Below are 12,907 nucleotides of genomic sequence, written 5' to 3'. Positions count from 1 at the left end.
CTATATATAGATATGTAGCCGCACGGGTCGGTGCTGGTGGTTGTTAATTGCGCGATTTTGACTTGCGTGCCTGCTGCTGATGCTGCTGATTCAGCTTTCAGCTACAGCATGCATGGGTGATGCCCCCCATCTACTGCATTTGAAGCAATCCGGGCCCATCCACATCATCCATCACGCGAACCGAAAGCTTGGCGGGTCTTGGATGGGGCCGATAGGCTGTCATCACCGCCGCGCGCCATATCGTTTGAGAGGTAGGTACAGAGAGACCGAGACCCCGGCATAACAAGTAATTAATGCAGACTCTGCTTGCTGCCCTGCTGCTGCTGCTGCTGCTGCTGCAACATAGTTGCTGCTGCTTTGCCGTGCAACGTTCGGCTGATGGTTCTGCGGGCCAAAGTGGTCCCGGTAAAGGTATTCTACCAGCAATAGCTATACCAGCACAGCGTTCAGCAGGACGCTCCGTTGGTGGCTTGGGTGTCGCAACCCTTTGTGCGTCTATACTCCTCTGCCTTCTTCATGCCGCCCCTCATTGCTTCCACATCACGAACGATTCCGGCACCTTGGCGGAGCCCCTGTTGGCTGCTCGTCACCCTCGGCCCCCTGAATCTGTGAGCGCCATGCTTGAACAGCTTACCCACTCCCTTTCTGCGGTGTGCCAAAAGACAGGCAAAGACATCCCAAGCAAGGAAAACGCCATCTCTACTCGGCTGCAAAGTGACAGCCAGCTACGATCCTCGAATGAGCTTGAACGATCGCAAATGCAGCTCGCGTCGTCGTGACGTGCCACGTCGAGAGAGATCTGCGAGGATGTTGAGCTGCAGCAACGGATCCCCGTTCTCCCGCACAGCAAGCGGCACTCACAACACCCACTCCTCCGAGCGCACAGACCGCCAACGATCTCGCAGCAACTCCCATCATCACGCATCGGACCTTGCCCATGCACACGCATTTGCACGCCACTACCTTGCCCCTTTCGGTCAGGCGCCCAGGCCTCTCAGATCGGCACCTCCATCTGCGTCTGCATCCACACCATCACTTGCAGAGAGTCAACACGCTTCTCGAGATGCAACAGCAGGCGCATTGGTGGCAGCGGCAGCGAATACGGATGCATCTAGACGACCTGGATCTAAGCTTGCGCACGCTGCAAAGAACGCGATAAGGAGACTATCCAGCTCTTCTTCTTTGAACAGCTCTCCCCTTGACAGTCGCAGAACCAGCGAAGCAAGATCCTCAACGGCAAATTTGCCAGCAGAGTCCAAGTCGTCTCCCAGCCTGAGCCAAAAGCAAGCATCGAGCGACCGGATTTCTGATGCGTACAGCGATCCAAGCGTCTCCCGTAGAAGTTCGTCCACATCGCTCAGCTCATCGGCACTGGCCACGCTGAACAATGCAGCACTTCCCAAAGGTCAAACCTTTGCGTGGCATCTCGGATCAGATGACGAAGATGCGCTCGAAGAGCTCAATGATGATGGAATGTATTATCACGATGGCTTTCCACAAAGACCTGCTTCTTCCAGCAGATCTGGATTAGGAATCATCGAGGCACATAGACTAGGAGGAAGATCGCTCGACACCAGAGGGCATGCAGCGGTGGCAAACAACTCTTCGCAGCAGCTCTCTGAGGACGCTACGCCCTTTCCACCTCCGTCGGCTACGACAGAGGCGACGCTGCACCTGGCTAGTCTAAGTCCCTATCCTTACCAACTCATCTCTTTGGCCTACGCCTACGCCAGTCATTCTCACAGCTCGACAGATGCGCCTCGTGCTTGTGTGCGAAACTCTTCCTCGGCTCAGTCGCTCCGATCGCTGGCCAATCATCTCTCTGCCGTGTCTCTTTCGGCTTCAGCACCGATCCCATCGCCCACTTCATCGCCTACCCCCAGAAAGAAGGCACGAGCGCCCACAAAGGTGTTGGACTTGGGCTGCGGAGCAGGTGTGCTCTCCCTCTTCGCGTCTTCCTGGCCCAGCGTTCGAGCTCTGATTGCTCGAGATCCAGATTCGGCCGCCATAGACCTAGCGCGAGCTTCTCGAGAATTGAGCGACGCGCAACGTCGCTTCTTGGGATTTCCTCCTTGTAGCACACAGAATATATGCTATAAAGATGCCGACGATGGGAACGGAAGGCGGGCAAAGGGACGTAGACAGGGCGATAATGAGACCGCAAATGTGGTTCTGGGATGGAGCGAGAAAGAGGGATGTATGCTCGATTGGGACATTTCGTGAGTGGATTGTCGTGATCTCAGCCTGCCTCGGAGGTGCGAGGCTGCATCTCTTCTTACTGGGTTCCCTTCAATGCTGCTGGTTGGACGGTCGCAGCGTGGGCACAGCAGAACGACCTCGTGTGCCGCTGGAGCTTGTTGGCAAGCTCGATGTGATTATGCTCGGATCGAGCGCACATTTGCTCGACTGGGGCGAAAATGTTCAGACGGATGTTGAAGCTGCAAACGAGCGCAAGCCGCCAGATGGCGAGCACACGACCCATGGAGCTCACCTTTACAACATCTGGCACAAGCTGCTCAGACCCGGTGGCTCGCTTCTGATCATGGGTGTCAAAGCCGTACCTGGCTCGCTGCAAGGCCCATCATCAATACCTGCACACTCCAACGAGCATGTTGCGGGCATTAGGAGCGTTCCTAGCACCCCTCTGATGAGTCCCCAAGGCGCCACGCGCTCGACCCAACCACTACGAGAAGCGCTGGATGGTTTGCCTCTTCACCCTTCGCTCTCGCCATTCTTTGGCTCGAGAACGCTTTGGGGCGCTAGGTCCATGTATGCCCAATTGCCCCTGCCATGGGACGAAAGTGTTCGTGCTTCAGGTTGGAGTAGCGAGTCACTCAGGAGGTGGGTGCTCGATCCCGCTAGAGTCGAGAACAACCCCTCGCTGGAAGCGAATGCGAACTCGTGCTCCTTACCAACGGCAAACAAAGTCGAGAGTGCGGATCGATTGGATGCCTGGCCATCTTGGGCCTCGACGCCTGAGCCTACATCCCCGCAACTTAGGGAGCAAGCGGAGAAGTGGATCACCCCGCGAGCTTTGGCTGCTTGGGTGAGTGGTTCGTTCTCGCAACCAAATTTAGCGTGCCCTGCGTGCTCATCTCCTCTCTTTTCGGCATCTGTCAGTTTCGCAACACAGCTCCATACGCAGCCTACTTGCGCTCCTTGTCCGTGCACCCTACGCCATTTGTACCACAACCTCCCAGCACAACGATCGCCAAGGAGGGTCGCGACAAGGCACAAAGCTTCGAAGACGGAGATGTGGTGGGCCTTGCGTTCAAGGCGGCTTGCGAAGTGGGCGGTATCAGCATGGATGAGCGCATCCCTTTAGTCTTCCCTTCGGTGCTGCTTGCAATGCAGCGAGATTGAAGCTTGTCAACACATTTCCAAACAGGATCGCAAGTCAGGAGCTGCACCACTCGAGTCACGAGCTGCACCACCCAAGTCACGAGCTGCACCACCTCTTCCTCACGATCCCAGTGCAACGAGGTCATGCCAACCCTTGACAGCAACTTCCGTGCCCGCACATGGTACGCCTACGCCTGCGCTAGATTTTGTGATTCTTCCTTTGAGCCGCTCTTGTACAATATGATCGTGTCACAGCTCTGCTTGCCAGGGTTTCTGGAAATTGCACTTCTGCGCCCCTCGTTATCAGTTCTCAGCATGTAGCACTACCGTCACACCATCACTACTACTAATACAATTGTGTGGAATAATCTGAGCAGGGGCTTCATCTCTTGCGGATAACAGACGGAGCTGCGCCCTCACTAAAACGACGATGATTCTTTACCCATGCGAAGAAGTGCCCCGCATCATCCACTTGTCGATCAGGTCCCCAAACTCCATCTCAGTTGGCCCGGCTAAAGTAGAATCTGAAGCTTGACCATGTGCGGGAGCAAGAGCCGGCTGATGATCGTTCCTAGCAGCAGCTTGCATGCTTGATTGAGCGGACACATCGGCTGCGACGCCGGAATGATGCTGCATGGAGAAAGGCGATGGAGGCATGGAAATGTGACGCTGGGGCATATCAAAAGCAGCGTGCACCTGCACAGAGCTCGTGCCGGTCGTCAAGGGTAGACCTTCGATGGGGTGCCTCTCAAAATTGACCGGCGCTGCAAAGTCAAGGGGTATGATGCCGCTTGCGATGTCCGGTCCACTCATCGAAGGCCGACGGAGCTCATCCGGCGCTCTTAGACCCAGGTGATACAGTAGAGCGGATTGATCTGCGCTGCTGCCCGCCGCGTCGAAAAGGTCTGTGAAGCTTTCCGCTTCGCTGCGAGGAGTCTGCGATGCAATTTGTTGATGGTCCACAAGAGCCCCGAAAGGGGCTGCTGGACCAAATTGGGACGAGCTCGGTGTAGATGCTTGTGCGGCACTTGCTCCACCAAAAGTGCCTAGATACGCATTATTGTTGTCCGCAAATGTCGTATGCATTGGGACGTTGCCAGCTTCAGTCAGACCTAAGGCGTAGGCAAGCGCATGGGCACCATCTAGAATGCTGTTCATGGACGCAAGATTGTCGAAGGGCACGCTGTCGGACTGAACGGATTCTGCAAGCGTCGTGCCGCGTTCGTCTGTGCTTGCTGCTATGGCTGCTCCGTTACTCGGGACTCGCATCTCCGCTTCGAGTGGGCGTTGCAAGACCGGGCTTGTCGTGCCCTTTTCTGCGCCTCTTTTCAAAATTGGAAGCATGCTAGCAATGCTGGCGAAAGCCGCATTCCAGACAGAGGCCCCGCTACGGGCCACCTTTTCAAGCGCATCCCACTCTTCTGACTCTTTGCCACTGGACGGTGACAAGAGATGAGCGGCAGACAGCGCAAAGAAAGGCGCCAGCGGCGGTAGTCTACTATCACCAAAGCATTCGCAGAACCGGTACAGTAGGCGAGGTAGAGCTCCGGTCGATGTTGGACTTTGAATAGTAACTCGCTTCCAGTCGCCTCGACCGCTTGGTCGCCTGTCCATGTCATCAACAGACGAATCCGACGACAGAATCAGTGGCAATCTCCACAAGTTGGTGAGGCCGCTTACCGCGATATGCTTGACGACAAGCTTGTCTCCCGACGGGGAGGCATTGTATGCCCTTGTGCCGGCGTCCGTCCAGCCGGCCGAAGCCTTGTCAAGGACCGCTGACCAATCTTGGTTCGCGGCAGCAAGCGCCGCGCGCTCGATAAGAGTAAAGCTGTAATGGCAGAGCATCGAAAGATGCCACATATGGCAGGGCTGAGGTTGGAGCGGCCGGTCAGGCCCAGCAAGAGATGCAGCGCCTGGCGTCGCTTGAACCATAATCGCGAGATGCCTTGGCAGCATGGTCCGCCAACGATGCAGTCGTGCGGCCCAAGCGTTGATCTTTGCTTCGACTGCAGACTGAGCTGCAGCTGCAATCGAGTCCTTGTCTTCGCCGTGCAGAACCTCCGGAAGGGGGATTCCCAGTAACATGTCGTTGACGATCACAGCAAGCTCGGTCTGCGCCACGAATGTTGAGAGGGCCCGGCTTTTGACCATTTTCGTCTGTGGAGCTTCCCCAGCAGCTCTAGGCGGGGCTCGGGCCTGGACGAGTGCCCACTCGTCATTCAGATCTACATCGGGAAGAGGTACCGAGCCATCGATGGCACGAAGCAGAGGCGGACGTCCAAGCGCTGCGGACATGAATGTCTCTATACAAAAGAGCGAATGGTAGGTCAAGCTTCTCTGACGCTGAGTTTGAGCACTTCGGTGCAAAGGTGAGCGCTGGGTAGGCGATCTTGCATTTCCGTCGCGTTGCTGTCTAAGATTTTCCCTAGAACTTGGACTTGCGTTGCTTGATTGCGTAGTAGTCGGACCCGCACGCTCCAATTGTAGGTCCTGGGCCAGCCTCGTTGCGATGCCCAGACCGACCCACGCGCGGGAGTGATGCCCCAGCAGCATGTCGGCTATGGTGATCAGCATCGTAGCCTGAACGGCTTCCAGATCGTGGGGCGCGTCTGCACGGTTCCTTCTCGTAGCACGAAAATCATCATCGGCAAATACAACGTCCGCTGAGGTAGCAAAGAACAGCGATCGCGCTCGCGCGTGGCAATCGTCTCCCAAAGCACGCAGTTGGTCGCAATCGACTGGTCTGACAGTGACGCTAGGAGATTGTCCAGATGCGTGAGAGCTGCTCCATCCAGAGGAAGTACTGCCGTACCCATAGCACGCCACCGCGCATATCGCCAGCACAAGCGCAGTCCTGCCTGATGGGGGGCATCCTTCAGGTCCTCCAAATGCCGCGCACGGTCCCGCTGGTCCAATGAACAAGCGCTTTCCTCCTTGCCTCATCGCCGCGCTGCTCCACCGTAGTAGCGAATCCTTGTCAACAAAGGGATACAAGGGGTGAAAGTGGGTGAAGTACGCGTCGAGCAGGTTGTCCATCTCATCTTCCAGCTCAGCAGGCAGAGCCAGTGCGTTGGCGAGATCTTCAGTGGCAGCGGGACTTTGCTGGTTGAGGAGTGGAGGCGCATCTGATCTAGGCGTCGTCAGACTCGCGCTAGGTGCCCATGTAGCACTCGGGGAAATGGGTGCTAGTTGCGAAGAGATGCTTGGCAGCTGGCTTGTTGAGCCTTGCCTAGCCGATGTCTGCGAGGAACGGGCCCGACTTCGCGTGGAGCGTTCGGCATCTCGCGCAGTGGTGATAGACTCCGCTGACCAAGAGCCCACTGAGCCCTGCGCTGACTCGTCAACATGTCGAGCTTGGCTGAATGGAAAGACGCTGCCGCGCAAGAAGCTTGGAGAGGCAGTTCGAGATCCCGAAGCGGCATGGGACCACTGCAACTGCTGCGTCTGAGACGGTCCCTCGCGGGAAGTAGACATTGCAGGGGTTGCATTCGGGGTGGGCCCATTGTATGATAAGCTGCCAGACTTCTGAGCGGACATCGCACTTGGTCTGACCTGATGCGGCGATGCTAGAGTGCGTTGTTGTGCTTTGAGAGGTTGGCTAGCTGACGAGCGCAGGATCGAGTCCCTTGCGGCTGCAGAACGCCGCAGCTCGTCTCGCAATTCTGCTTCGCTCATCTCCTCCTCTTTGAGAACATTGGAAGCTTCCCCAGTGGCTGGGATGCGTAGGCCCAAGAACGGTGCTACGGATGTTGCAAGATCGCTTTGCCTCCACGCGTCCCTTGCCTGCGATCGACTTTGTCGCGGAAAGAAGGCACCTCGATCACTCTTGGGCGAGGACACCTCTGGGGTATCATTGTCGGAGGGTCTAGACTGCCGACCTGCTGCAGAAGCCGAAAGCGCGATTTTTTCATCGAAGGCGAGCTTTTGCACTGCTTGGACTGTCAGGCTCGGAAATGAATCCAGCAGGAAGCCGAGGATGGACTCGAGAGCCTCGATTTGTTCCTCTAGCCTTTGCCTCACGCCTTGTAAAGGTCCACGTTTCTTTTCCGGTCGCTCGTACGTGCAAGGACGCCCAACCTTGTTGCAGATCAGGCAGACCGGCTGTGCGCCGTCGCACTTATCCTTTTTACTGTTCGGTCGGCATGGAGGCGGTGCGGTCAGCGATCCTGTCCTGACTCTTGCTCCGGTCAGAAGCGGAGGTGGTCGATGGTGAATGGCGTCGAGACGACAGCCGCGAGGGAATATGGCTCCTCAAGGTGGCTCCCGAGCAGTCGCCAATGCCTGCTATACGCTAAGAGATCTCGCATGATGACTCACGTATAGCACTGATCGCACGCTCTGCTGACCCTCTTTCGCTTCTGCGATGCGCCCGCATCGGCTCCTGCGGTGTCGGAGTCGGCCATGTCCAACTAAGCCCATGCGCTCGAGCGTCCCGTGATGCTTTGTATCGCAGAATGCGCACGCTGTTCAGAGCTCTGTCGATCAAATTGAGTGATGCTCGTACACTGCTGAGGTCTTGGCGAGCCTCAGCGCGGGCAAGTCCGGCCGGCGTAGCGCGAAGAGGGAGCTGAGAAGCGAGCGGGGTACGTGAGGGGGACGAAGAGCAGAGATGGCTCCAAATCCGAGTCCAAGGCTCTCTGTGAGCAGACATTGGCGAGAAGCACCCTCGTCGGTGAAGGTGTCAAGGAATAGCATCCAAAAATCAGTCACCAGTCAAGATTCACAGATTCGTAATCCATCAGTCACAGTCACGAGTGACGACAAGCACAGTCCGGAGTACGTGAGGTGAGCGCGTCATAGGCGACACTCACGACCTGCGCGGTCCACCCGAAACACATCTTCCCCACACAAATGCAGCTCTCTCGCACGAGACGTGACTCACGACTTGCGCGCTACGCATTCAAGCCGATCACGTGCACGGCATGGGGATCAGAAGGGTAGTCTTGGGTTGTTTCAAGCTTGGTGGCCCCTCTGGAGCGCTGCTTTTCTCTTCTCTTCTACAGCACCAATCAAGTCAAAGTCAAGTATCCTCTGCCATGCCTGCTCCTAGTAGGTGTGGCTCACCGTGGCTCTCGATGATCCAAGCATTCAGGCTGTCAAGCGAAAGTCAAGCCTCGTGGAGGGCGTCGATGTTGCTCTCAGAGGATCAAGAATTTGAATTTGAATCTTGATCATGATGAATCTTGAATGAAGAGGTGCTTGCAAGGGCGCACGTGAACGCTTGGAAACGTTTTCATCTGCTGGTGATCAAGCACAAACTTTTCTTGTTGTGACTGCCCATTGATTGTTGTGAATGTCAATCACAGCACAAAATTGCGTGTCGCAATCCCGTACGCGAGTGACCAGGGACCATTCGCATTCGTCGAGCCTTCTACAATTTGAATGCAGCTCGATCGTGACTGCCGCCCATCTCGTCATGGGCATGTGCGTGCGCTCGGGGAGGTGGATGCTTCGAGGCGAGCGGAGTTGCGACGCGCAGTCGTGTCCTCAAAATCGTGAATGTCTCCGGTGTCAAGGGGATCAGGAGGTGCAGATGGACCCTCATTTTGCGAGGATTGATGAGTGGAGTGCTTTGAAAGTCACGAGTGCTTTACTCGCAAGTCTCAGCGGGGCAGACCTTCCCCACTCTTCGACCGCGTGTTCCGTTGGACCGCAAGCAGTTCTGCTACTCATTCTAGCTGCAGCGCATCGGCAGGCCGAGCTCCGCTTCGAAGCGCTGTCTGAAGCTAGAAGTCCCTACTCGATCTACACACGCTAATGCAAGTCGTGAGTCTGGTGAAGCTCCGACTGTGCTCGGCACCACGTCCTCGGATTGCTGCCATGGCGATTAGCTGCTGGTGCTTGCGACCATCCGGAGCCCGAGGCGCAACCAAGACACTGCCGGTGGGTCGCATCCAGCACCTCATGCAGTTGCTCATCAGCCTGACGAAGCAGAGTCACAGTGGAATTTCTGTGGCTCGAAAAGGTCCATGTGACCCCGAAGACCGGACCAGCACACACTCATGCAAACGATTCATTTTGATTCTGCGTTCACCTTCAACCATGTTGCGCGGGCACTGTCCAGTCGTGAGGTTTGATCATGAATCAGGCAGCGGCTCGCTTGAACCCACTGGCGAACCATCCGCGAGCGAGGATGCTCGCCGGGGTTGCTTATCCTCTCCCTTGTTCTTGTTTGTCCAGCTCGAAGCTTGCATGCATGCTGTTGGTCGTGAGTCGTGGGTCTATAGGACTCAGGTCTGGGAGGAATTGTGGAAGCAAGCAATAGTTCGTCATCATTTGGCCTCTTTTACCAGTCCAATCGTGGGCTCGCCAGCAGGCCCCCTTTCGAGACTCGTGATTGAAAGGCCCAGGACACTGCCGGTGACTTGCTTGCACTCTCGAATCCACCAAATCAGGTCAGACTGATGTGAATGTGATCCACGAAACGGCACCGATTTTGAAACCTCTAGCCACAGCACTCACACATACGCCGTCTCTCACGTTCTCACGAGCTGAGAGAAGCCTATACGCTCGTGCTGTATGTCACATTGATTTGGTTCTCACGATAACGGAGCTGAAGCTAGGAGGCCCGAGTCCATTAAGGCACTCCACCCTGTTCTACCTGGAAGCCCACCTCGGCGAATCAGGCACGCGGCGCGCTGAGGGCTCGAGCACCGCGCATGCACGAGACGGCAGCCAGCATCCACGGGCACACAGCATGGACCATGTGAATAAATGCGCTTCACGGTGAACCATGCAGCGTTGAGAGCGTCAAAGTACATTTTGATTCACATTCGAATCTGCGCAGCAGTCACATAGAAGTATGAGACTCAAGACTGATGGTAATATATTGTCTAGCAGAATCAGAATGCTGCTGAGCCCATGCACCTGGTCAAATCTCGTAAAAGTGGCATGTGCCTCTCGACTCGTGACTCTCCGAACTTCGATGCAGATGCGAGCATATATGCAACACGGCCAGGCCGGGCTGGAGAGCGGCTGCTGCAGCGGCTGCATGACCTAACACAGAATGCACGCGGCACGGGCGAGCCACGAGTGTTCAAGAGGCGTATCTTCGTATGAAATCCGCTAAATGATCGTTGGCGCGAAGACGGGAGTCGTTACAAATTTGTTTGTGGTACAGTACATGCAGTGCGCGCCGTGCGGACGCTGAGGCGTGTACAGCTACTCAAACTGTAGCTAGCTGCTTTCATGCTGGCAGCCACACTTACCGTTAGCTTCGAAAATGCGAATTGACTGACGGATGCATGCGCTTCGCGATCCCGAACGTTGGCCGTATAGGAGGCGTGAGGCATGCTATCTTTCTCGGAGGAAACGCGTGGTGGTGCTGTGAGGTATCGCCGTGCAGTCGCGAGTGCCGACATTTGAATCATTCGATCCTGTTTGCACCTCTCCTGTCTGCCACTCGCCGGCGCAACGGCAGATAAACTTGTCCAGCGGGGCTCTCAATCAGCAATCACAACAGAATCATGGCGGCGCCTCCAGCGACTCGAGGCGCAAATGAGCAAGAGGTTTTTGCTGGCAGCTTCAGCTTCAGAAACCCCCCAGGACCAGCCGCATAGATCATGATGTTCAAGATGATTATTATGAGTGTGAGTGCATGGTGACCGCGGTATCTTACCACGGACTCACTTCATGAAATTGTGTCAGCAGCAACGGGCCATCTCAGCAGCGGGGCGAGGCGGCAGCGTTCGGAAAGGCCAATCGCGGTGCAGATGTCGCGGCCGCTTCCCGCCTCCCAATACCTATCCTGATGTCCATGCACAAGTGTATACTGCGCTGCAATACGAAAATCTAGATTGCATGTGATGGGAGACGATCTTTGCTCAGACATGAATCTTGAATGACTTCGCTGCATAGCTGCGCATGCAGTCAGACAAGGCGTTGAGCCAGTCAAGAGTATAGTAGTAGTCAAAAGTGAGTCATTCCTTCGAAGGCTCCTCTGACGTTTGGACGAAGCATCCTGCCTGCCTGATGTTTGAACGCGCTCTCGAAGCGCGGAAATCGCGTGGTCGAATTCGTGAGGATCTGCGCGCGTCTGCGTGCAAAGCTGCAAGCTTCTGCACTAGAATATAGGGCCAAATTTCCTCTCACGATTCGAGACCCAGCATCAGTCTCCTCCACGGGCGGAGGTCGAGATCCGTCAAGCAGCAGCAGCAATTGAATCCATTTGTCGCACCTGCAACTAGTGAAGGGCATGCGTGGACATGTATACGCTATGAGCCTCATCGTCAGCTCCCTTTGCTGCTTCATCTGTATAGAGCGCTCATCGAGTCGCAATAGTGAAAGGAGAAGAGGTGTCGCACGTGCGTAGACGAGACGGGCATGGAGAAAAGTGAGACCGCACGCTGGAATCGTGAATGGCGTTTGAGTCAAAGTTCAAGCAAGCAGGGCCGGCGCTCCAGCTTTTCGCCTACAGCGAGAGGCCCGCCCGGCCTTTGCGGCTAGTGCTGGGGGTACAAGCCAAAGCGCCATGTGACATGCGTCTTATTGATGCACGAGCAGGCGCCGGCCACAGCAGCAGAGGATCTACGGTACAGCAGATATGGCGCGGAAGCAGCCTCGATCGCAAATCGTCCAAAATATAATAGTCATCAGAGCAGTCGATCGCCGCGGGGAAAATGTGGGCGAGAGAGGCGGACGGATGAGCATGATGCAAGCACAACGTCTTGTTCTTTGGAATGGACGTTCCTTCAAGCACCTTGTCTGCGACTGCATGGATGGCTGCGATGTTGGCTGCACGCAAGTCGCGCGGCTGTGATCGAGTCTTGCTGGGCTGCTGCTGCCTGCAAAAAAGCTGCATACGCGCTGCACGGTCCAAAACTCGACTTGACCAGTGTAGCGGGCCCGTGGATGCATGCGGCGCCCACAGCATGTTGCTCGTTGCACGCTCGCAAGTATGTGCAGCATCATGCATGCAGAGGCTCTCAGCAAGCAGCGAACTGACTGGCTTAGCTGTGCAGAAAGAAGCTCCAACCTTGTATCATAACTGCTTGGATGGTCCCGCCTTCAGGAGCTCAATGTGAATGGTCGTGACTAGAGTGTTAAGTCCAAGGCTCAATCGGGTCTGCAGCAATCCTCTAGCTGAATGGTGATTTCCCTGTGCACGGCGCTCATGCAGCGATGGACACGCTCCCAGGTGGAGCTCACTCTGATCCATTCACACATTCAGATTCTCGTTACACAACCACGATTCCCGTGCACCCACTCGCTTTGAGTGTGCATCGCCCCTCCTGACCTCAACGGCTCCGAGTGCACTCGCGCGGCGCCAAGACCGTTCGGCGATCCTCCACTCGACCCGCCGACCGTCATCCGAAAACCACTGACAACTGGAATTTCCACCGCGGTGTCCGCTTTCCTGGCTGCAAACTTGTACCGCTCTTTGACAGACGCCGAACGTCAGGTCAGCGCGGGCCTCATCAAAGCGGACACTTACATATATCTCCACACTCACAGATTCGCCAAACCATTCTGCCACTCGTGCCAGCTACGAAGCTGGAATCGGGGTCGACCTGGATCTCGTCAGCCATCTCACTCCAATAACTCCTACACCACCTTCCCCACA

The 12,907-nt window shown here is 56.0% G+C and overlaps 3 protein-coding genes across 3 annotated transcripts; 2 read left to right on the top strand and 1 right to left on the bottom strand.

The window, feature by feature from the left end:
• Window positions 1-516: 516 nt before the first annotated feature.
• Window positions 517-2,448, top strand: IE81DRAFT_324278 (hypothetical protein). The gene has a single exon (XM_025514190.1). The coding sequence runs from the start codon at window positions 739-741 to the stop codon at window positions 2,221-2,223; it is 1,485 nt and encodes a 494-aa protein (XP_025368810.1). The 5' UTR covers window positions 517-738; the 3' UTR covers window positions 2,224-2,448.
• Window positions 2,378-3,363, top strand: IE81DRAFT_330732 (hypothetical protein; the record flags this gene model as incomplete). Its single annotated transcript, XM_025515201.1, has 2 exons — window positions 2,378-3,046; window positions 3,121-3,363. 2 exons carry the CDS (start codon window positions 2,378-2,380, stop codon window positions 3,361-3,363), a joined length of 912 nt encoding a protein of 303 aa, XP_025368809.1.
• Window positions 3,364-3,632: 269 nt separating this feature from the next.
• Window positions 3,633-8,079, bottom strand: IE81DRAFT_367263 (hypothetical protein). Its single transcript, XM_025517065.1, has 2 exons — window positions 7,663-8,079; window positions 3,633-7,474 (listed from the first exon to the last, which is right to left on the bottom strand). The coding sequence occupies exons 1-2, from the start codon at window positions 7,746-7,748 to the stop codon at window positions 3,781-3,783; spliced, it is 3,780 nt and encodes a 1,259-aa protein (XP_025368808.1). The 5' UTR covers window positions 7,749-8,079; the 3' UTR covers window positions 3,633-3,780.
• Window positions 8,080-12,907: the final 4,828 nt, after the last annotated feature.

This window comes from Ceraceosorus guamensis, assembly GCF_003144195.1.
Source record: "Ceraceosorus guamensis strain MCA 4658 unplaced genomic scaffold IE81scaffold_39, whole genome shotgun sequence".
Classification (NCBI taxonomy): Eukaryota; Fungi; Basidiomycota; class Exobasidiomycetes; order Ceraceosorales; family Ceraceosoraceae; genus Ceraceosorus; species Ceraceosorus guamensis.
This window is presented reverse-complemented; position numbering and strand designations above follow the sequence as displayed.

Excerpts from the sequence above, each read along its gene's own strand:
- IE81DRAFT_324278 (XM_025514190.1), top strand. The coding sequence starts at position 739 with ATGAGCTTGAACGATCGCAAATGCAGCTCGCGTCGTCGTGACGTGCCA.
- IE81DRAFT_367263 (XM_025517065.1), bottom strand. The coding sequence starts at position 7,748 with ATGGCCGACTCCGACACCGCAGGAGCCGATGCGGGCGCATCGCAGAAG. Across the intron at positions 7,475-7,662 it reads GCGTGCGATCAGTGCTATAC|TAAAAAGGATAAGTGCGACG; the intron begins GTGAGTCATCAT and ends CCGACCGAACAG.